Below are 24,829 nucleotides of genomic sequence, written 5' to 3'. Positions count from 1 at the left end.
AGATTATCATGAACATGTTCTTTGTTTATGACTAGAAATGTGGTCTGCATGGCCACAAAATATAGCTTGGGTTGCCCTGTATGTGGAAAATATTGCAGCATATTCTGCTAGATAGATAGATTGAGAAAAGTGTTCAATTGGGAATGAGGAGATACTGAATTATTATGAAACCATGGTATCAAATAAAATTAACTTTGACAAGGCACCATATACATCATATACTTTTTCTACATGATCCTTTAAACTTTGCTGTCATTTTCTGTGGGACTGTGATTTGTGTTCAGATTTATTTCTGCATGTGCCACTATTTTCTTTCCTTATTCAGTTCATTCCTTAGTTTTAATAATCCTCATGTGTTGTTTTGTACTTGTACTTCTTTTTAGTTGCAGTCAATAGTTATGGGTTTTCTCTGTAGATGTTAGTTCCTGTTTTATTTGGAAATGTTTCCATGAACTCTATGTATTTAAATTTCCTGTTGCTCCTGTTTCTGAATTTTGTTTTTGTTACAGTTTGGCTTGAATCTTGATTAATTATGTTAGGTTGTGCCCTGTTTCTGGCTTGTTCCCTGTGTACTATCTGCCATTTTCTCCTATTTTCCTCAGTTTTTCCACATCTATCATTCCCCTCACAGCTGATATTCATTCTGCTAATTAGACCAATCTGTGTTTACTCCAGTAATCACACCCCAGAATTTTTGTCATTCGCCACTGGATACTACTGTTGCTCTCACCCTGGTTCCTGCGTTTCCTCATTTGCTGTGAGTTTCTTCTATTCTTATATTACACTTCTTATATTTCACCCTTCACTCAGCCATGGGCTTCACTTTGTCCTGCTGTCAATTGAGTCCTCAACAAACAACAAACATGACAGATACATAAACTAAGCTGTGAAACAAAAGACACTCAGAGAATAAGAATGGTTTGCTGCCATGATCATGGAGGGTGCCTGAAAGACATATTTAGAAATTTCATCAATAAATAAGCCACAGAGGCATCATTCAGTTAGTTCATTCATTCCTAAGTGTTGCACCTCATTTGTCATTAAATTATTGGTTATTGAATCGTTGCTGTAACAAGCAGCATGCTAAATGATAGATTTCATGTGGTGTACATTCAGCATTAGCAAAATTTTAAATTAACATTAAATCTACTTTAACTGATGAAATGTTCCCAGACAAATTCAGTCAAGCGAAGCAGCAAGGTATGTGCCACAAAGGTTTCTAGACTTTACTGCTACAGCACCATAAAGTGCCTTGCACGAGTATTAATTCCCTTTGCATATCTTGTCAAATTCCAACCACAAACTTCAAAATATTTTGTTAGGATTTTATGTGATGGACCAAAACTAAGTTGAAGGAAAACGATGCATCACAGGCATTTGTATTCCCCTTTTTCCCCTTTCCTCAAATAAAATCCACTGCAACCAAGGAAAGCATTTATCAGACAGCTAGTCAAGAACCCCTTGGTAACTTTAGAAGAGCTTCAGAGATCCACCGCTCAGGTAGGAGAATCTGTTGAAAATTCAAAGACAGAGTTGGAATGTGACAAAGTTTAAGGCGTACTTGTGCTTTTGCAAGGAACTATATACACTACCTTGCAAAAGTGAACCCCATTGGGATTTTTCATATTTTGTTGCCTCATATCATGGAATTAAAATGGATTGTGTGAGAGTTTAAACCATTAAATTTATAAAACATGCCTGCAACTTTAAAGATGCATTATTATTTTTATTGTGAAGCAAACAACAAATAGGATAAAATAAAAGAAAACCTCAGGGGGCATAACTGTTCAGCCCCCATAAAGTACTTTTTACCGATTCCCCAAGGCAAAACTGTTCCAGCTCCTTCGTGTTGGATAGTTATTACCTGTAAACAAGGATTTTCAAGTCTAACCACAGATTCTCAATTGGATTGAGGTCTGGACTTTGACCAGGCCGTTCAAACACATCAAAATGTTTCCCCTTAAACCAGTCGAGTGTTGCTTTAGCAGTATGCTTCGGGTCATAGTCCCGCTGGAAGGTGAACCTGTGTTTTAGTCTCAAATCACAGACAGACTGACAGGTTTTGCACTCAAACGTTTTAGGGGCTTTATAGCAAAGAGTGTGGATACATATACACATGCAAATTTCCTGGTTTTTCCTTTTATTTATTTATTTATTTATTTATTTATATATATATATATATATATATATATATATATATATAAATTTCTCATTTTACTTCACCAACTTAGACTATTTTGTGCCGATCCATCATATGAAAGAAGTTTAAAAACATTTAAATTACACGTTGGAATGTAACAAAATAGGTAAAAAGCCAAGCGGGTGAATACTTTTGCAAGGCACTGTATCCATTCGTTTCTTTAGAAAACAAAAAAAGTGATGGCACACAAAGTGTGTGTTTGAGTTTTATGGCTAAAACATGATAATTCATTGGGAAAATCTCGCAGGAGAAGATTAGGACAAAAAGAAACCATACAGCCCTGCTGATGATTTAATTGGAACAAAGACCTTAAACAGATGGTACTTTGGTCTAGTGGAAGGTTGGATTTAGATGAGTGAAGCACTGTACGGTAATAAGTTTCAGCGTATGAAGAAGACAAATTAACCTTTCAAACACTATGTTGTCCATTTTTATATATTTTATAAACATTCTAGAGAATAATTAATAAGAATTTTAAAAAACTCTATAGATGTCCAAGATGCATTCCAAAAATGTAATCAAATTTAACACGGACATAACTGAGTTTTTTGTTGCCCTCACATGCCCCGTGCTTTTTTCAATAAGGCACCAGTGGAATATTCCTTAGGATCAAGAGTTCATGAAGAAACTACAATGTCAACATTCGTCTCTTCAGTAAAGGGTTGATTAAGTGGCAAACTCAAGGCAGATAAAGTCCTAAACAGAAGATGAGAGATGAGAAAAAGAGCATTCCTTCCAGGATTTCTGCCTGTTAAGAACAACAGGATAGATCCACAGCTGATAATTTGGTATTTTAAAAAATTCGGATCCTTGATTTGATCCAGTTTTAGGGTTGCTATCACAAGGAGAGTGCACATCCCTGTATTGCTTCTTATGTTTTGCGTTTCCAAAGGAAGCATTTCAGTTTGCACCTCAGATTTAATCTCGTTCCTTTTGGCTCAGTTACGACGAAAGCTTCAGTAAAGTCTGACGTCTTCTATTTATTCAGTGTAATCTGTTTTTTATCTGTGCAACAGATAAACATGGATACATGTAGACTGATCCATTCTTAGGTGTTTAAATCACTGGAACACAGTCTGCTTCATTCAGGTACCTCATCAGTGTCTTGCATCAGTCAGTGATCACTGAAGCCTGTGGTTTGTTTTCAGTCTCACTGCTGTAATACTCCGTACACTTTATCTCATTTTTAGGTTGGTTCTCATTTGAGATTTTCAATGATGGCAATTTCCTGCCGATCAGCATAATCTGGACTAAGGCCATTCAGAAACAAGCTGCCGTTCCTAGTAAGAGCCCCCGGGACGGGACTTAGAGAGAGCGTCAAGGAGGTGTACGTGTCTTTGTCCTCGCACAGATTGGCTGACAGCGTCCTCTTCCCGGGGGTCATCTCTTGGTTCATGGAGGCATTAATTCCAAGCTCAGATGACAGCTTTCGCTTGATAGACGCGGCGCGCTGGAACCTATCGTAGATGTCAACACTGAGCCGCCTGCGGGTCTCTTTGAACTCCGCTGATACATTTGCTGTCCACTCAGCTGCGTGGGCACGAAACTCCCCAACCTGCAGAGACAAGATCAAAATTTATGTCAGAATGTCTCTTACTTTGTTGCACACATTACAAATTATTTTAACCCTTAGGACAGATCTACTGCTGTCCATTGAGTCAAGCACCTAGTTTAGCGAAATCACACTCACAAGCCACTTTATTAGATACACCAGTTACATTTTTTAAAACAAATATTAAATTAGCCATTTACACGGCAGCAACTCAATGCATTTAGGCATGTAGAGGACTTACAAGAGTTAGGAAGAAAGGGGATTTTAGCGACCTTGAACATGGCATGAGTGTTGGTCCCAGAAGGGCTCGTTTAAATATTTTTAGGAACTGCTTATGAACTGAGGCTTTTGTACACAAATATTCTATAGGTTGTGAGACAATTTAATTCAGTTCAGTTTGGTTCAAAAATCCCTAAGGGAATTGGAAATTACAGTAATTCTCACCAACTATGTGTTTTTACTACTACTATAAATTTGACTTTATCCAAAACCAAAGCATAAAAGTTGTCCATCAGGTCATGTTGTACCAAAATAAATCAGCATTTTGTTAGTTGAGGCATATAAAAAGCAGCCTGGTTATAAATGTTTTTCAGTCAGTTTCAGATTAATTTCCCTTTCTAAAAGCAAAAACAGAAATCCTTTTAAATGGAAACGACTTCATTGTAAACTCAGCTCTATTCAAATGCAGTACATGTGAGCACAGAGAAAATGAAAGAAAGAAGTTGACATAAAGACAAGGCCAAAACGTCAGATCTACAAATAAAGTATGTTTTGCAAGCTGTTCTGTTATAATTAAATTTTTTTTTAGACTGTGCAATTATCAGATTAATATTAATCCTGCTTGATGTAAAATCACCAGCTAACCTAATTTCAGTATAGTCATAGCATAAACACAGAGGCAGGTGTAACGACTCCATCTAAAATAAACTGCTATAGAAGGGGCAGATAGGCTTGAAGTTATTGTTGTCTTGTGTTTGCAACAGTCTCCTTCAAAGAAATGTAACCACTCTTGATCAAAGTGCATCAAAATTGGCTCACATATATATAAACAGCTAAGATCATTGCAACTAAAACAGCTATTTTCTTGGGGTCTGTTTACATGACAATGATCGTTTTTATGGGATTGTTTTTATGTTTCTGTTACCACATCCATAGATAACGTTTTGACAAAACGAAACTAGCAGAAACGTGAACATGGTGTAATTGCCCCACCTTGCCACTAGTTGGCAGTATGCTCTTTGAGACTCAACAACATACACAACACTTCCTGCCTCAAAGTGGCACAAAATGAGGAAAACCGTCATATTCAAAAGAGTGAGCAGCACAAACGATCCTTTGCAATCTGATATTGTTGATAACTTCTTTGAATGTGTGTTTTAAAGTAGCCTACATTCATTATGCTGTATGTGCCAGGGCTTCAGCATACAGGAAGAATCCATTTTTCCTGTTTACATGAAAACGAAGGCTGGGTAGTTTTCAAAATGTTACACTCTGGAACCTGTTTTCAAGTCATGCTGTTTTCAGAAAAAACACACTGTTGTCTTGTAGACAAACAGCAGAAATGCAACCAAACGTTACTGTTTGCCCATGTAAACAGGGCCTTAGTCAAGAGGTTCTGTTGCAAAACAGAAAGCTTCAGGATAATCTAGGGTGTTCAAAAAGCTCCAGGAAAGTTTCTTTTTGAAGAGTGCACTACACATTTGTTGTGCCACCAGTACAGAGCTTCCTCAACAAGCAGCAGGTGGATGCTGTTGCATGTGCACCAAAGCAGGTTGAAGACTTTTGGAAAACTCTTTTTTTTTTTTTTTGACAAGAAAGGGTGGAAAAGCCCTCATGTCTTAGAAAACATCAAAGACAGACTGTAATTCAGCAGGATGTTCAAGGTAGTTAAGAGACATTTGCAAATATATGTATTTGGATAACCAAAAGATTAGAGCTTGTATGTGTCCTGTATCGATTAAAATTCAAGCTTGATGCAAAGGTTGCTTTTCAAGAGTGCTTACTCACATCTTTGACCAAGATTACTGGCAGAAATAAAGGAGGAAAACATCCTGCAAGAGCAATTTCTTCAAGCAATCTGAGCCCATTGTATTGATGATGTATGTATTTTTCAGCATGATGGAGCGCCGTGTTGAAAAAACAAAGATCCAAAAAATGACATTTTGTCGGTATCTCAGAGTTCATTGCACAAGCCATTTAAAAACGAGCCAACTCCGTAGAGCCTGACCTTTTTGAATATAATTTTCACATCAGCACTCAAGTTTTTCAAACTTTTAAAACAGAAACAGGTAAAACATCTAACAAATATATTCATGTTTTGTGTGATGCACTGCTATATTCAATAAATTTGAACATTACTGAAATTTATTTTATTAACTAATTTCACTAAGTGAACCTGATTATATTGAGTAATTACACACAGACTGTTTTCAAAACTTTATTTCTGTTAATTATGATGATTTTCTGCTTGCAGCGAAAGAAAGCACAATGAATGATGATGAATATCATATTAGATGTATGTTTATTAGCTGCTTAAAGGTTTAATTCTTTTTTTAAAGGTACTTTTAATCTGACCTACGAACTTTATCAGAATGCATATTCTTATTTACTGAATATGACTGCCTATAAAAAAATATATGTTTTAGGAAAATGTTTAATGAAATTTTACCCAATAAAGTAAACTACTTAATGTTGAGGCTAGGGATGTACCTCAGATATGGATTACATGTTTTATATTATGTTGAGGCATCTCAAATTAACCTTATGATATATTAAAAGAATGACAGTCTTGCACTGATTGACCATGTTTAATATTTCCACCTCAATGTGCCAGTTGATGAAAAGGTTCACTCTGAGATCATAAATGGCATGTCCATTAATCTCCTCAGGCAGCTGTTGAAAAAGCTCTCCCTTCAAGCATTCAGCCACATGTCTTCCTGTGCTCCAATTAGCAAACCTCATGGAGGAGCTTTATAACCTTACATGCTGTTTTTCTCCGTTAATGTTCAGTTATCACAGTGGTCGGCTGCAGATGTGAAGATTTATGAAAAACAGGAAGAAAGAAATCAATATCCAAGGATGTTGTTTTTGAGACTGGCACAATAAAGCATTTTGCCATTTTATACAAATCATAACAAATCTATAAGGGATTTTATGCAATATTACTAATGTTCAAAACGGGGTAGTAAATTAGGTATGCAGTGATAAAAGGCAGAAAATACTAGCAGAGTTGTGATGTTTTTAAGGCCCAGAATACCTTGATTGTAAAGTTTTGCTCAAGTCTTTTTTTTTTTTTTTTTTTTTGAAGGTCACAGATAGTTTATTAGTTGGCACCTAGAGCAGCATAATTTTCATTCACTTTTCAATCCACTTGTTAATCTCATTCTTTTAAGAACCCTTGTCATCCCACGTTTCACCTTGTTCATTTTAGAACCCTCTTCACCCCACTTGTAATTCTCATTCCATTTAAGAACCCTTTTGATCCCATGCCATTCTCATTTATTTCAAAACAGTTTTAATTCCATTTATTATTCTCATTTCATTTTAGAACCATTTTCATTACTTTTGTCATTCTTATGCCATTTAAGTACCGTTTTATCCCACATGTCATTCTCTTTTCTATTTAAAACAATTTTAATTCAATGTATAATTCTCATTTCATTTGGAATCTTTTTGATCCCATTTGTCATTTCTCATTTTTTCAGAATGCTTTTCATCCGACTTGTCATTCTCATCTATTTTAGAATCTCTTTCATCCCACTTGTCGTTCTCATTCTTTTTTAGAACCCTTTTCTTCCCAGTTGTCATTTTAGAACCCTTTTCATTACATCTGTCATTCTTATTTCTTTCAGAACCCTTTTCATCTCCTAATGTTCTTCTTCCTATTTAAAACTCTTTTCATCCCAGATGTCATTCTCGTTCCTTTTAGATTCCTTTTCATCTACCAAAACTGGAGCTGGTTTTTGGTAGTGAGCCACAGCAGCAGCATGTAATATCATATATCACTTTATTTTTTTATTTTTTATTTTTATTTTTTTACTGTGTCCTGTCTGGCAGACTATCGCTCAGAATTGTTGTCTGAGTGCCAAGAAATTGCCCAACAGATTTACTTTCACAAGCGGAGCATCACAGCTAATGCTTTAAAGCTAATGCTAATGCAGGCTGTCCACGCCTGAGCAGACCCAGAGGCCCAAGACCCCGAGACACACCACCCCCCAAGCAGAGGCCCGACAGCCCAGGGGGCCAGGCTCCGGCAAGCAGCCACCGGGAGTGAACCAGCACACACCAAAGCACCCGGCCCCGGACACCGAGAACCACAAGTACACCAGCGGGCAGAGACTCCAACCACCGGCAGGCGGTGTGGCGGGGAGGAAGCTGATCCAGGAGAAGGAGCAGTCCAATACCCAACCTGTTGCAAAAAACCCCCCAGAAAAAACACAGTCACAATCACCCACTCCCACCCTCATGCATACACATAAAATCACTCACACCCAACGTAAGGATAAACAAAAATGGACGTCATACACTCACTCACACTCCCCATGCATACTCTATACTCCCAGGTCCAGGTGCCGGTACCCCCTAGGGGCAACCAGCCCCTAGGGGGTACCGGCACCTGGACCCCTGGACCCAGGAGGTGGTCCCCTTCCCTCCTGGGGCAGAGGCAGGCAGACAGCACCGGTGCTGCCCAGACCTGGGTGACCCTGGCCCGGCTCCCGCCCCGAACCCAGTCCCCAACAACCCCCATCCACCTCCGGAGAGGGGGCTATGTACAAAAGAGAGCAACCCGCCAACCGGAGCCGCCCCAGAACGGAGCAGTCCCGACCCCCCAACGAGCTCCGATCCCAACCCCATGAATCTCCCACCCCCAGTGAACCCCAACAAGAACCTCCCCACAGGGCCACCCCCAACAAGGACACCGATATCGAACACATCCCCCCGAACCCAAACACCACAAATCCCCACCCCCACAGGGGCACACCCCCACAGGTGTACTCTGTGGCCGAGAAGTCGATGAAGCCACACCCACACAGCGCAAGCCTCACACACAGCCCCGCTCTAAGAACCTCGGCCGCACCCCGCTTCCCCACCACACAGCCTGCCGCAACGGCAAGGCAAGGGCCCCGCGCAACGCCACCCCCGCCCACTGGGGCAACAGGGCAGACCCCACCCAGTACCGCACCCATAACCGGACCCCCGACCCCGCACCATGATGGGACAAACTCATCCACCAAGAGGTCCCCGGCCAGCGGCAGGCACCCTGGGCCAGTGACCCCACCACGCCCCCCTCGGCAACAAAAATCACTACATCACTGCCACTGCAACGACTGCCCAGGGAGAAACACTATCCAGCTCAGCTCCACCATCGCCGCCCAGCCGATCCAAACGCCAGTGACCCCATGCCCTAAAAGTGGACAAAACCCCTCCACCCCTCTGGCCGCAGCCCCTCCATGCCACCCCCTAGCCCACCGACCCGATCCCCCTCGGACAAGACAGCCAGCAGAGCAGCACACCTCCAAGCCCGCCCAACCCCCCCAGACAGCGCCAGCAGCCCCAGCCCACCAGTCCAAGAGAGGGATACATGCACCGGCCGGGGACTTGGGCCATGCAGGCCAACCGCTCCAGGCCAAGCACAACCCGCCAGCCGCCCCGATGCAGTCACAAGACATGTTCCGCCACCCGACCAACCGCCAACCGCTGCCTAGCGCCCGACCCCAGGCCAGGACCACAGAAGGAAGCAGTGGAAAAAAAGGCCACGGCGGCCCCAGTTACCGGACACCCCGCCAACCTCACCCCTAAACCCCGGGGGTGCCCCAGGCCGCCGGCCACCTGCACGGCGCACCACGGCCATGTGGGGGTGCGGGTGGCACCCAAGGGAACCCAAGCGATCCCGAGAGAGCCGAAACGCCAGCCCAGCACCAGACAATCCCCAAGACTTGACCCCCAGCCCAGACCCGACTAGAGGGCCCACTCCCTCTCCCAGCCTCCGACCACAGACGGGAAATAGCGAACGGGGGTGTGAAAAGACCCCTAGCCTGCCTCCGCCATCTCAAATGTGGTGTTGATGCGTGTTGTTGTAGTGTGCATTTAAAAAGAAAAAAAAAACAGTGGGGAAGAGGGTCTGCCCCCCCCCCCACTCTGAACCCTCAATGTCTGCATGCAATTATACCCTTAGAGGTGAGCGCAGGCACCAGAGGTTATGCTACTAGGATATCCTCCCCCCTGATGCCATTGAGTGCGCCCACCCCCAAGACCCTACATGTGAATGTCATGAAAATGTTGAGTGTCTAAGTTGTACAATAAAATTGGGGCACAGGCTGCCATGGGACCGCAGAGATGGAAAACCCTTGCGGCACTCCGATGGCGCACCCGCACCCCAAGGCCGTCCATGAGTGGTATTGTGATGGAGCTGGCAGAGGGAGGTGTCTGGGGATGGGGAGGGGGAGGGAAGGACTGGGGGGCAAACTGCTCTCCCGGGGAGCCAGCTCCCCGGGAGAGCCCAAAAGGCACCCCCGTTTGCCGAGTCCCAACAAAGGAGGGAGGCATAGGAACATCTGCTCTGCAAAAAACTAGGGACAGGTAACAGGCCCCGAGAACCAACTGAAAACCGGGACCAACGTACCCCAGCCCCTCCCGGAACCACCCAGCCCCTCAGACCCCGATTCCCAGCCCTGTTACCCAGTCCGCCGCCCAAATTTGCCACCGACCCCCAACAAAAAGGACCCAACCAGAAGCGCCCAAGCGGCAAAGAATGCAGCCCCACTCCAAACAAAGGAGCAGACCAGCCAGCCCAGCGCAACCAAAATACGCCACACAAAGGAGGGAACATGACCAGCACTCCCAGCCACCCTAGAATCCAAGGGGCAGAGCCAACAGAGCGCCCAGCCCCCGAAGCCCGGCACCAGACAGCAGCCACAACCAGGCAAGCAGGGCAACCAAACACATCCCACTCCAACGCCAAGGCCGCCACCAAACCGCACCCGACCCAAACGGCAGCCCCACCCAAATGCAAGCTCCAGGCCATGATAGGTACATGCACCACCCTCCCACCCCCCACATAGACAGGCGGACCAAGACCACCGGGAGCAGACCCCACGATGCAGCACCCCGCCCACTACCATGCCCAAGGGAAAGACGCCGGCCCAGCAAGCCGAAGGGTGCCACAGAAAGGCCCCAGCACACGGAGCAAAGAGGGCACACCCCCATCCAGAGATGCAGACCCACCTACATCCAGGTCAGCCAAGCAAAAATGATAGAGCCGACCCAGACCGCAGATCCCCCCCGAGCCAGCACCACAGCAACACCACCCATCCTTCTGTGCATTCGTAGGGGCACGGCGAGGACCACTAACCCCAAGCACACCGAACCCACCAGGAACCATCCAGCAAACAAGCAAACCCCACCCCAGTATGAGGCCGAGAAGCCCGACGCAAGCTCCGAGCCCAGCGACGCCCGCCCTGCCGCAGCAATGCCCGGAGGTCAGAGCCGCCACACACAGGACCACAGCCCCAACACCACAGCACGCCACACAGTGGAGGACAGAATGCAGCAAAGAGCACCCAAAGCAAAAGCTGCACACAGAGCTCACACTGCGCAAATGTGCCCCCACCAGCCCCCCAAAAACAAAGCCCCCCATGAAAGTGCACCCCCACGAAAAGAAGACCCGCAGCATCCAGGTCCTAGAACATGCCCGACACCCATACCCCTGCCAGAAGCAGCCCCGCAAGAAGACCCACCCCGTGGCCCACAAAAGGCAAGAGAGCCCACAGAGCCAAAACCAAAACCCATCCGGAAGCCGAGACCAATCCACCCCAAGACCAACCCCGGCCAGCCCGCACACTCAAGCCATGCAGACCCCTCCGAACCCCCTCCCCCAGACAGAAAAGGGACTGGCCTCATTAACCGGAACCAAGACAAGGAACCAGAAACCGAGCCAGAACCACCCAAGACCAAACAACGCCCCCAACCATCCAAGGCCAACCACCCATCCCCACCCCAGAAGGAAACTTACACCCACCCCAACATTCGAACAACTGCCAGAGCACATAAGACATTGGACACCCAGGTTGACCCCGCCCCACCCCCTCCCGCAGAACCTACTCCCCGCCAGCAGAACGTGCTCCTTGAAGGAAGGAGCACCTGCAATGAGATGGGACCTACCCGCCAGTTTTGGTGTCCCTTATGCCCACCGATACACCAAAGGTTCCCTAGCCAGGGCCGGGGGCCCGGGCATGCACCAGCCCAAAACCCCGGCGACATACCCGCCAGGACCCCCAAGGCCCAGCCAGAACCCCAGCCCAGGTGGCGATACGCCCCAGGGACCCCGAGCCCCCAAGCCCACCCCAGACCAACCCAGGAGCAACCCTTGCTCAAGTCTTTTTAGTATCATTAGATTTTTTTAAAGACCGATATGCATCATTAAATAAGGCAAGGCAGTTTTCTGTTTCAGCTCTGTAAAAGTATAGTGTACAGTGTATATTGTAGACTGTGAGAGTGAATCCATGGTTATTGAAAGGTTTCACCTTCATATTGCATCATACCTCCTTCTCCAGGCTCTGTATTTATTTAGCAGCCTTTGAGGTGAAGAGGGGGGTAAAAAGGCACTTGAACTGAAATTTATGTGTGTGCACATTGGAAAAAAAGAAAACCGCGCCTTCTGTCTACTTGTTTTTTCTGCCTGCTCATCATCAACCCTCTTCTCTTCCAGCAACCTCTCACTGAAAACCTTCTCTCCCAATGATTTGATTCTCTGCACAGCTCTCAGCCTCCACAGACGTACTCTTATTATGCCAACGGAAGGATGGGAAAGGCTGGATATTTCCAAATAGCCATCACTCTGTCTTATTTATGTCGCAGAAAATAGGATGAGCATGATTTTGGATTCAGGAGGAAAGCAGACGTGTGTATGTGGATTTTTTTTTTTTTTGCATGTGAGTTATGAACCTGCCCTAACAACAAGGTATCCTATTACTCAGCACCAGCAGACGTCCAGTGTGAGACTATTTACTTCACAAAGCGAGGGCAGCATTAATACCCATCGCTTTCAGATTCATGGCTTGAGGGGAGAAAACAATGAGGTCACTGTGGTCTTAAGGTTTCTGGAACATCTCTAGACATATTACATATGTTGCTTATGACATGATAAAGAGATGTTTAGAGTTTAGTGCAAAACATATATGTAAATCAGATATATATATCTATCGATCTATCGATCTATAGATCTACAGTACAGACCAAAAGTTTGGACACATTCAAAGAGTTGTCTTTATTTTCATGACTATGAATATTGTAGCTTCACACTGAAGGCATCAAAACTATGAATTAACACATGTGGAATTATAAACTGAACAAAAAAGTGTGAAACAACTGAAAATACAGGTCCTTCTCAAAATATTAGCATATTGTGATAAAGTTCATTATTTTCTATAATGTAATGATGAAAATTTAACATTCATATATTTTAGATTCATTGCACACTAACTGAAATATTTCAGGTCTTTTATTGTCTTAATACGGATGATTGTGGCATACAGCTCATGAAAACCCAAAATTCCTATCTGACAAAATTAGCATATTTCATCCGACCAATAAAAGAAAAGTGTTTTTAATACAAAAAACGTCAACCTTCAAATAATCATGTACAGTTATGCACTCAATACTTGGTCGGGAATCCTTTTGCAGAAATGACTGCTTCAATGCAGCGTGGCATGGAGGCAATCAGCCTGTGGCACTGCTGAGGTCTTATGGAGGCCCAGGATGCTTCGATAGCGGCCTTTAGCTCATCCAGAGTGTTGGGTCTTGAGTCTCTCAACGTTCTCTTCACAATATCCCACAGATTCTCTATGGGGTTCAGGTCAGGAGACTTGGCAGGAAAATTGAGCACAGTGATACCATGGTCAGTAAACCATTTACCAGTGGTTTTGGCACTGTGAGCAGGTGCCAGGTCGTGCTGAAAAATGAAATCTTCATCTCCATAAAGCTTTTCAGCTGATGGAAGCATGAAGTGCTCCAAAATCTCCTGATAGCTAGCTGCATTGACCCTGCCCTTGATAAAACACAGTGGACCAACACCAGCAGCTGACACGGCAACCCAGACCATCACTGACTGTGGGTACTTGACACTGGACTTCTGGCATTTTGGCATTTCCTTCTCCCCAGTCTTCCTCCAGACTCTGGCACCTTGATTTCCGAATGACATGCAGAATTTGCTTTCATCCGAAAAAAGTACTTTGGACCACTGAGCAACAGTCCAGTGCTGCTTCTCTGTAGCCCAGGTCTGGGGAATGCGGCACCTGTAGCCCATTTCCTGCACACGCCTGTGCACGGTGGCTCTGGATGTTTCTACTCCAGACTCAGTCCACTGCTTCCGCAGGTCCCCCAAGGTCTGGAATCGGCCCTTCTCCACAATCTTCCTCAGGGTCCGGTCACCTCTTCTCGTTGTGCAGCGTTTTCTGCCACACTTTTTCCTTCCCACAGACTTCCCACTGAGGTGCCTTGATACAGCACTCTGGGAACAGCCTATTCGTTCAGAAATTTCTTTCTGTGTCTTACCCTCTTGCTTGAGGGTGTCAATAGTGGCCTTCTGGACAGCAGTCAGGTCGGCAGTCTTACCCATGATTGGGGTTTTGAGTGATGAACCAGGCTGGGAGTTTTAAAGGCCTCAGGAATCTTTTGCAGGTGTTTAGAGTTAACTCGTTGATTCAGATGATTAGGTTCATAGCTCATTTAGAGACCCTTTTAATGATATGCTAATTTTGTGAGATAGGAATTTTGGATTTTCATGAGCTGTATGCCAAAATCATCCGTATTAAGACAATAAAAGACCTGAAATATTTCAGTTAGTGTGCAATGAATCTAAAATATATGAATGTTAAATTTTCATCATGACATTATGGAAAATAATGAACTTTATCACAATATGCAAATTTTTTGAGAAGGACCTGTATGTCTTATATTCTAGGTTCTTCAAAGTAGCCACCTTTTGCTTTGATTACTGCTCTGCACACTCTTGGCATTCTGTTGATGAGCTTCAAGAGGTAGTCACCTGAAATGGTTTTCGCTTCACAGGTGTGCACTGTCAGGTTTAATAAGTGGGATTTCAAGCCTTATAAATGGGGTTGGGACCATCAGTTGTGTTGTGCAGGAGGTGGATACAGTACACAGCTGATAGTCCTACTAAATAGACTGTTAGAATTTGTATTATGGCAAGAAAAAAGCAGCTAAGTAAAGAAAAACGAGTGCCCATCATTACAGGTCCTTCTCAAAATATTAGCATATTGTGATAAAGTTCATTATTTTCCATAATGTTATGATGAAAATTTAACATTCATATATTTTAGATTCATTGCACACTAACTGAAATATTTCAGGTCTTTTATTGTCTTAATACGGATGATTTTGGCATACAGCTCATGAAAACCCAAAATTCCTATTTCACAAAATTAGCATATCATTAAAAGGGTCTCTAAATGAGCTATGAACCTAATCATCTGAATCAACGAGTTAACTCTAAACACCTCAAAAGATTCCTGAGGCCTTTAAAACTCCCAGCCTGGTTCATCACTCAAAACCCCAATCATGGGTAAGACTGCCGACCTGACTGCTGTCCAGAAGGCCACTATTGACACCCTCAAGCAAGAGGGTAAGACACAGAAAGAAATTTCTGAACGAATAGGCTGTTCCCAGAGTGCTGTATCAAGGCACCTCAGTGGGAAGTCTGTGGGAAGGAAAAAGTGTGGCAGAAAACGCTGCACAACGAGAAGAGATGACCGGACCCTGAGGAAGATTGTGGAGAAGGGCCGATTCCAGACCTTGGGGGACCTGCGGAAGCAGTGGACTGAGTCTGGAGTAGAAACATCCAGAGCCACCGTGCACAGGCGTGTGCAGGAAATGGGCTACAGGTGCCACATTCCCCAGGTCAAGCCACTTTTGAACCAGAAACAGCGGCAGAAGCGCCTGACCTGGGCTACAGAGAAGCAGCACTGGACTGTTGCTCAGTGGTCCAAAGTACTTTTTTCGGATGAAAGCAAATTCTGCATGTCATTCAGAAATCAAGGTGCCAGAGTCTGGAGGAAGACTGGGGAGAAGGAAATGCCAAAATGCCAGAAGTCCAGTGTCAAGTACCCACAGTCAGTGATGGTCTGGGGTGCCGTGTCAGCTGCTGGTGTTGGTCCACTGTGTTTTATCAAGGGCAGGGTCAATGCAGCTAGCTATCAGGAGATTTTGGAGCACTTCATGCTTCCATCTGCTGAAAAGCTTTATGGAGATGAAGATTTCATTTTTCAGCACGACCTGGCACCTGCTCACAGTGCCAAAACCACTGGTAAATGGTTTACTGACCATGGTATCACTGTGCTCAATTGGCCTGCCAACTCTCCTGACCTGAACCCCATAGAGAATCTGTGGGATATTGTGAAGAGAACGTTGAGAGACTCAAGACCCAACACTCTGGATGAGCTAAAGGCCGCTATCGAAGCATCCTGGGCCTCCATAAGACCTCAGCAGTGCCACAGGCTGATTGCCTCCATGCCACGCCGCATTGAAGCAGTCATTTCTGCCAAAGGATTCCCGACCAAGTATTGAGTGCATAACTGTACATGATTATTTGAAGGTTGACGTTTTTTGTATTAAAAACACTTTTCTTTTATTGGTCGGATGAAATATGCTAATTTTGTGAGATAGGAATTTTGGGTTTTCATGAGCTGTATGCCAAAATCATCCGTATTAAGACAATAAAAGACCTGAAATATTTCAGTTAGTGTGCAATGAATCTAAAATATATGAATGTTAAATTTTCATCATTACATTATGGAAAATAATGAACTTTATCACAATATGCTAATATTTTGAGAAGGACCTGTACTTTAAGAAATGAAGGTCAGTCAGTCCGAACAATTGGGAAAACTTTGAAAGTGTCCCCAAGTGCAGTCGCAAAAACCATCAAGCGCTACAAAGAAACTGGCTCACATGAGGACCGCCCCAGGAAAGGAAGACCAAGAGTCACCTCTGCTGCGGACAATAAGTTCATCCGAGTCACCAGCCTCAGAAATCGCAGGTTAACAGCAGCTCAGATTAGAGAACAGGTCAATGCCACACAGAGTTCTAGCAGCAGACACATCTCTAGAACAACTGTTCACAGGAGACTGTGTGAATCAGGCCTTCATGCTAAAATAGCTGCTAGGAAACCACTGCTGAGGACAGGCAACAAGCAGAAGAGACTTGTTTGGGCTAAAGAGCACAAGGAATGGACATTAGACCAGTGGAAATCTGTGCTTTGGTCTGATGAGTCCAAGTTTGAGATCTTTGGTTCCAACCACCGTGTCTTTGTGCGGCGCAGAAGAGGTGAATGGATGGACTCTACATGCCTGGTTCCCACCGTGAAGCATGGAGGAGGAGGTGTGATGGTGTGGGGGTGCTTTGCTGGTGACACTGTTGGGGATTTATTCATAATAGAAGGCATACTGAACCAGCATGGCTACCACAGCATCTTGCAGTGGCATGCTATTCCATCCGGTTTGCGTTTAGTTGGACCATCGTTTATTTTTCAACAGGACAATGACCCTAAACACACCTCCAGGCTGTGTAAGGGCTATTTGACCAAGATGGAGAGTGATGGGGTGCTGCACCAGATGACCTGGCCTCCACAGTCACTGGACCTGAACCCAATCGAGATGGTTTGGGGTGAGCTGGACTGCAGAGTGAAGGCAAAAGGGCCAACAAGTGCTAAGCATCTCTGGGAACTCCTTCAAGACTGTTGGAAAACCATTTCAGGTGACTACCTCTTGAAGCTCATCAACAGAATGCCAAGAGTGTGTGGAGCAGTAATCAAAGCAAAAGGTGGCTACTTTGAAGAACCTAGAATATAAGACATATTTTCAGTTGTTTCACACTTTTTTGTTCAGTATATAATTCCACATGTGTTAATTCATAGTTTTGATGCCTTCAGTGTGAAGCTACAATATTCATAGTCATGAAAATAAAGACAACTCTTTGAATGAGAAGGTGGTCTGTACTGTATGTAGATATATACAGGGGTTGGACAATGAAACTGAAACACCTGTCATTTTAGTGTGGGAGGTTTTGTGACTAAACTGGACCAGCCTGGTAGCCAGTCTTCATTGATTGCACATTGCACCAGTAAGAGCAGAATGTGAAGGTTCAATTAGCAGGGTAAGAGCACAGTTTTGCTCAAAATATTGAAATGCACACAACATTATGGGTGACATACCAGAGTTCAAAAGAGGAGAAAGTGTTGGTGCACGTCTTGCTGGCGCATCTATGACCAAGACAGCAAGTCTTTGTGATGTATCAAGAGCCATGGTATCCAGGGTAATGTGGAGGCAAACCACCAAGAAGGACGAACCACATCCAACAGGATTAACTGTGGATGCAAGAGGAAGCTGTCTGAAAGGGATGTTCGGGTGCTAACCCGGATTGTGTCCAAAAAACATAAAACCACGGCTGCCCAAATCCCGGCAGAATTAAATGTGCACCTCAACTCTCCTGTTTCCACCAGAACTGTCCGTCGGGAGCTCCACAGGGTCAATATACACGGCCGGGCTGCTATAGCCAAACCTTTGGTCACTCATGCCAATGCCAAACGTCGGTTACAATGGTGCAAGGAGCGCAAATCTTGGGCTGTGGACAATGTGAAACATGTATTGTTCTCTGTTGAGTCCACCTTTACTGTTTTCCCCACATCCGGGAGAGTTATGGTGTGGAGAAGCCCCAAAGAAGCGTACCACCCAGACTGTTGCATGCCCAGAGTGAAGCATGGTGGTGGATCAGTGATGGTTTGGGCTGCCATATCATGGCATTCCCTCGGCCCAATACCTCTGCTAGATGGGCGCGTCACTGCCAAGGACTACCGAACCATTCTTGATGACCATGTGCATCCAATGGTTCAAACATTGTATCCTGAAGGCGATGCCGTGTATCAGGATGACAATGCACCAATACACACAGCAAGACTGGTGAAAGATTGGTTTGATGAACATGAAAGTGAAGTTGAACATCTCCCATGGCCTGCACAGTCACCAGATCTAAATATTATTGAGCCACTTTGGGGTGTTTTGGAGGAGCGAGTCAGGAAACGTTTTCCTCCACCAGTATCACGTACTGACCTGGCTACTATCCTGCAAGAAGAATGGCTTAACATCCCTCTGACCACTGTGCAGGACTTGTATATGTCATTCCCAAGACGAATTGACGCTGTATTGGCCGCAAAAGGAGGTCCTACACCATACTAATAAATTATTGTGGTCTAAAACCAGGTGTTTCAGTTTCATTGTCCAACCCATGTCTATAGATAGATAGATAGATAGACACACACACACAAAATTGTAAAGGTAAAAACTTTTTTTTGGTCCAAGGGACCAATCAGTTAAGGTTTCTGTTCCAGCCCATATCATCATAAGAAACCGATTTAGTATAATGTCTTCAGTACAGAGGCCATAACGGGGGCCAGGACCACTGGCTCCTTTTGGCCCCTCTCCGTTGCCGCTCTCCAAACATTTGCCCTCCATGTTTACCCATGATAATCAACTGAACCAGCATAGTTTTTTCTCAGAGTCTGAGTCAAATGAAGGAAAAAGGACTTTATTTAGCAATAAACCCTTTAATTTTAACTTTTTCTACAGGAAATCCAAGATTTGGAACTTCAGATATATTTTTTTTCCATATTTGAGGTACGACAGCACATACCTCCTCCTTAGTTTTCTTTGAGATGACCCTGAACCAGTCTCCGATCATGCTGAGCACTGCTGCAAAGTACGCCAAGCCTACCAGGATCCAGAACCACACCACTGGCTTGTAGTAGTCGAGGTACTCAAGACTCTCTGAACCACCTGTAAGGCAATCAACACAACAAATGGGTTATAATGGAAAACCCGCTTCGATTTGCTTATGAATTATTATTCTCAGAGGAAAAGCAGAACACAAAGCAAAGCAGGACTCAAGGTAAATAAATTGTGGGTGTATTTTTAACTTTTATAACCTAATTAGACTTGGTTTGTCAGTCCTATAGAGTAGTAATCTTCTGTGGGTATGTAGCTTTCATTCACTCTCTTAACTCAGTTATTAGTAAAGTAACTTCATTAGGACATATAAGGGAATGGTGGACTAACATGGACAAACTGTTACAATTGAAGCAGAATATCAGCAACTTTTGTCTCTTTTTGGAAATCCAATTTTGACATCACATAACAAAAAAAGTCAGTGTGGCTGACAATATGGTGGACATTTTTCCAATAACATGGTTAATTTTGAAAACTGACCAAATGTCACAAATATTAAAAATAATAATTACTCAGACCATCTATAAGGTTGTTTTCAGAATCGAAATTGACCACTCATACATCCTTTAAGGAAGATTACATTTTTTAACTATACAAACAAATCTGTCCATTCAGGGTAAGTCTAGAATGACCATCTGCTGGCTTCTTAGACTGAGCTCCAACCAGCAACAGTAAAGGTCTATACTTGCATATGCATCTGTATTCAAATCACAAAAATACAATCTTGTGTGGGTACCCATTACAGAGCATGTTTAACTAACAGGAGCCATGACTAATTAGTTTACTGTAACTGCTGCAGGCTGATGCAGGTGCTGTAATGTAATCGATAATCATTAGGCCTGCCCAGGGAAGTTTAATCTAGCAGCTAAGTGTTTGTGATTTTTCCCATCTGCCTCTGCCTTGTTATCTGCCAAGCAGGTCAAGTTGAACTAACTGCCTGCTACACACACGAAGCACATTAATGAAGACACGCCTAGTGTCCGTCTTTTATTCGCTCCAGTTTTGGCTCCTGTTTTAGTCTTGCCAGATTCAGTTACTGCGTTAGTCACCATTTGTAGTTAAATCTCTATAATCTTCTCTCTCTAATTTTAAATTTATCTCAATTTTGTGAATCTTACTAAACCTGCATCTAACTGTACAGTACTTTGAAAACGTATTAACCATCCATTCAGTTTTGGAGTTTTTGCCAAATTTAAATGTTTCAGCTTGTCCAGCAAATTTTTGTATCAGCTACTAATTATCTGAGTGAAAACAAAATCAAATTTATAAAAAATGACCAATTCGTTTATTAAGGGAAGAATGCTGTCCCAACTAACCTGATTCCATGAGAAAACAAATTTGCGATCCTAGTAAAATCATGAATTGATGGTGACAAACAATTTTTGCAAGCCTTAATCAATACATCCTCATACAAACAGAACCTGAGAGAGGCTTAAAGATCTTGAAAAGCAACAAATTATGCTTCAATCTAGAGAAACTTAAGAACAGATGGATAAACGTCCTCGATGTCTATCAGTTTGGAAAGAGTTATAAAGCCATTTCTAAAGGTTTGGGATTCCAGTAAACCAGTGTGAGAAGCATGATCCCCAGATGGAGAAAATATAAAACAGTGGTGAACCTTACAGGGAGTGGCCAGCCAACCAAAATCACTCCAAGAGCACATCGAAAACTCATCGAGGAGGTCACAAAAGAACCCAGAACATCATCTAAAACACTGCAGGCCAAGTCCATGGCCAAAATGAATTAATTACAATTGGACCTGGCAACAATGGCATCATGGGAGAGTTCTTTGGCAGAAAAACCCTGCTGACAAAAGTGGAACTTTTTACAAAGTGTTTGTCCTGCCACCAAAAAAACCAAATACAGCATTTTTTGGTAGGGTTAGGGTTATTTTTGGTAATGTGATGGTCAAGAGCTTCGGGACAATGATCCAAATCTCACAGCAACTCCACCCCTGAATGGCCGATAAAAGAGAAAACAAAATGATGGTTTTGGAGATGTGTAGTCAAACTCTGGACTTAAGAAGCTGTGGAGTGACCATAAGCAGGCAGTTTATGGTTGAAAAGCCTATGATGTGGCTCAATTAAAACAGTTTTTCAGAGAACTTTTGTTTACTCAGGTTATCTTTGTTTGATTTTCAAATTTGTTTGATGATCTGAAACATTTTAGTGTGACCACCAAGCAAAAACAGACAGCATCAGTAAGGGGGTACATGTTTTATCCATGGCATTGCATCTAAATGTTACAACCTCAAATTTATGACAATGACTGAGAACCTTTACTTGATGTGTTGATCTCCCAAGAAACAAACTGCGCTAGGGAACAAACTAATCAAATGAGGCACACAATCTGCATTGGTTCATCTGAAGATTTTAAAAAACTGTTTTACTTGGGGCTTTGGTGCTGAAAGCAATCAAAAGCTTAAACTTAACAGAAAAAAGGAAGAAAAGAGACGGAACATATGTTTGATTACCAGAAAAGATGTCTGATTTTTCCATAGCTGTCTTACTATGCTAAAATGAAAAAGCATAAGGTCATAAATACATTTGTGAACATGTCTAAGTCATATATATTTAAAAATAAAAGCTCAATTTAATAGACATAAACTGCTGGAGACGTTTAATTATAGGGCTCATGACGTACAAAAGGCTGACTTAGACTGCAATTCAGAATGAGCTGAATCAGTTCATTCAGATCTTTTAAAAAAGTTTTAAGCTCTGATTTCTAAAAACTCATTAAAATATGAACGTCACCATCTTTAGGTTTAATATTAGGAGACCACATACATGTGTGGTACAGTTGAATTAATTCATGTTTTCATCCACCAATCATTGCCTCAGATCAAGTTGTTGTAAGGTTTTTATCTGATTGAATATATAAATAGGATCTTGCAGCTAGAAATTAATATTCAAATTTATTCTCAAAATGTCATCAAAACCTTCAACCTGTCAGATGAATGACTTGCACAGCAAGACTAAATGTTTAAAGTGAGAATGCCTTTGAAGGTGTCAAAATCCCACTTTTTTCTATCTTAATATATAGAAGCCTCTTTTAAAAATATTAAACACAGAATATTTGAAAATACGGTGTAAGTAATTTGTGATGTGTTTCCTATATGTATACTGTGATGAGGGGTGTAAAGTTTACATTGTGTTACAACACAGTTGTAGCACAATGAACAGAGTAAGTCCTTTTTTCGCAGTGATGTCAATGTCTTGTTTTCTTCCCCCAAATGTTTGCCCAACCATCTTGGGCTAGTTCTGCTGCCCTTTCAGCCACTTCAAGCATTTGGCATGCTGAGGTGAGTCAATCTTTATTAGGGCAGACAGTGTCTGCATAGAGTAGCAGGAGATTAAGTAATGTTATTATAGGATCATTGCTGTGACATTTGCATTGCATTTGTAAAGATTCTGTCACAGTAGTTCCTATCTATGGAATTTGTGCTTAGTGGTAAAGCTTATGCCACACACTTTTTTGATGTGCCCCAAAAAATATGTTGCAGATGGTATAGCTAGAGATGAAATCATATAGTATAAGAAGTGAAGAAAGAAGAGATGTGCCAGAAAATACTTTTTGATAGATTTATATGGGGTAAGAACGCTGTCAAAAACAATGTGTATGTAAAGGCGGAAATGTGTGCATATTAGTCAATAGTTGTGCATAAGTAAAATTCAAAAGAGGTATTGTATATTTTCTCTGTAAGAATACAAAATTAAATGTTACAGGTTCAAGAAATTACAAACACAAAGTTCATGTTTACAGTTGTGGTTTATTCTTTATAAATACAATATGCTATAATAGTTTGTGAATACAATTTCTTTTCTATGAGAATACGAATTTACATCAGCGACTTGACGTCACATGATCTCAGGCAGGTTAGTGGAGCACAGAGTTAGTCGATTCGTGTTGCGCATGCGCTGTCACACTCCTCACGGCCAGTAAACGTAGTGCCGGGATTGGATGACAGAAAAAGGCAATGGGAGATAATTCAGTCTAAAAGGAATATTAGGAACTGTTAGGAGATTCAATGGCTCTAGCCTCTACAATGCAAGAATGCATATATTTAAAACAGTTATTGGAAGGAATTGATGTTGACAAATACACATAGACGGTAGTGTATGAAGATAACCAGGGAACAATCGCTTTGGCCAAAAACCCTTTGAGCAGACAGAGGTGCAAACACGTGGATATAAAATATCATTTTGTAAGGTCTATTGTAAATGAAGGGAAAGTCTGTCTGCTGTATTGCACTACTGATGAAATGGTTGCTGATATCATGACCAAACCTGCTTCTAAGCTAAAACTGAGAAAGTTTGCAGACGTTTTGTTTGGTGTTTAAAAGGAGTTAAAGAGTTCCACTTCTGTATTGTGGTTTATAGTGTAACCTCTGTTCAAATTTGTGCAACCTGAGTACAAGTGGGCGTGTTAGGAGTTTCAGTTCGTGTACTCATGTTAATGCTAAGGTGTATGAAGTGTATTATTACCAAGTGAGGAGTAGTACCTAATTTTCACCGCTGTGTGGCGTAAGTTAAAAAGGTCAGGGACACATGTTGTGTCGTCACATTTGTTTTTTTTTTTTTCTGTTGAGATTTTATTCAAGAGAGAAGATGTTCTAAGTTTGCAGAGTGTGGTTAATGGTATGCAGATTAAAGGTAAAACAGATACACCAGAGCAAAAGTGCGAGGTGTTGTATTCAGGGAACGTTTACACAAACCCGAAATAGAAACCCTGATACAAGAGCGAAGGCTCCCTTGCAGATGGTGCACACAGACTTAGCAGGTCCAATAGCTACAGAGTCTATTGATTGGAACAAATATGTGCAGTCATTCACTGATGATTATTCAAATGGAGTATTTGTGTATTTTCTAAAGACACAAAATGATACATTGCGGGCAACAGAAAAATTTCTTGCTGATGTTGCCCCTTATGGGGAGGTAAAGTGTATCCGGTCAGACAATGGCACAGAGTTTACATGTAGAAATTTTCAAACCATGTTAAGAGAAAAGGGTATCAAGCATGAAACGTCAGCACCATTACTCGCCTCACCAAAATGGCACTGCTGAAAGGGGCTGGCGTACTCTCTTTGAGATGGGTAGATGCATGCTGATTGAAAGTCAGCTACCTAAACTACACTGTTCAAACGGCAGCCATAGTACGAAACCGATGCTTCAGTAAAAGAACAGGGAAGACACCTTACCAAATGCTAACAGATAAAATGCCAGATTTATCAGAAATGCAGAAATTTGGATCTGTATGTTACACATACAAACAGAATAAGGGAAA

At 42.8% G+C, this 24,829-nt stretch overlaps 1 protein-coding gene across 2 annotated transcripts in view; it reads right to left on the bottom strand.

Moving 5' to 3' along the window:
* Window positions 1-744: 744 nt before the first annotated feature.
* Window positions 745-24,829, bottom strand: part of LOC124881486 (potassium channel subfamily K member 2-like) — a 63,788-nt gene continuing 39,703 nt past the window's right edge. For both annotated transcript variants that reach the window (XM_047387061.1, XM_047387060.1), the window contains exons 6-7: window positions 19,455-19,597; window positions 745-3,755 (exon numbers count right to left, since the gene is read on the bottom strand). In XM_047387061.1, the coding sequence (XP_047243017.1) occupies window positions 3,399-3,755; window positions 19,455-19,597 (500 nt within the window). In that variant the 3' untranslated portion in view covers window positions 745-3,398. The remainder of the gene's footprint in view (window positions 3,756-19,454; window positions 19,598-24,829) is intronic.

Source organism: Girardinichthys multiradiatus, chromosome 15 (genome assembly GCF_021462225.1).
Source record: "Girardinichthys multiradiatus isolate DD_20200921_A chromosome 15, DD_fGirMul_XY1, whole genome shotgun sequence".
Classification (NCBI taxonomy): Eukaryota; Metazoa; Chordata; class Actinopteri; order Cyprinodontiformes; family Goodeidae; genus Girardinichthys; species Girardinichthys multiradiatus.
This window is presented reverse-complemented; position numbering and strand designations above follow the sequence as displayed.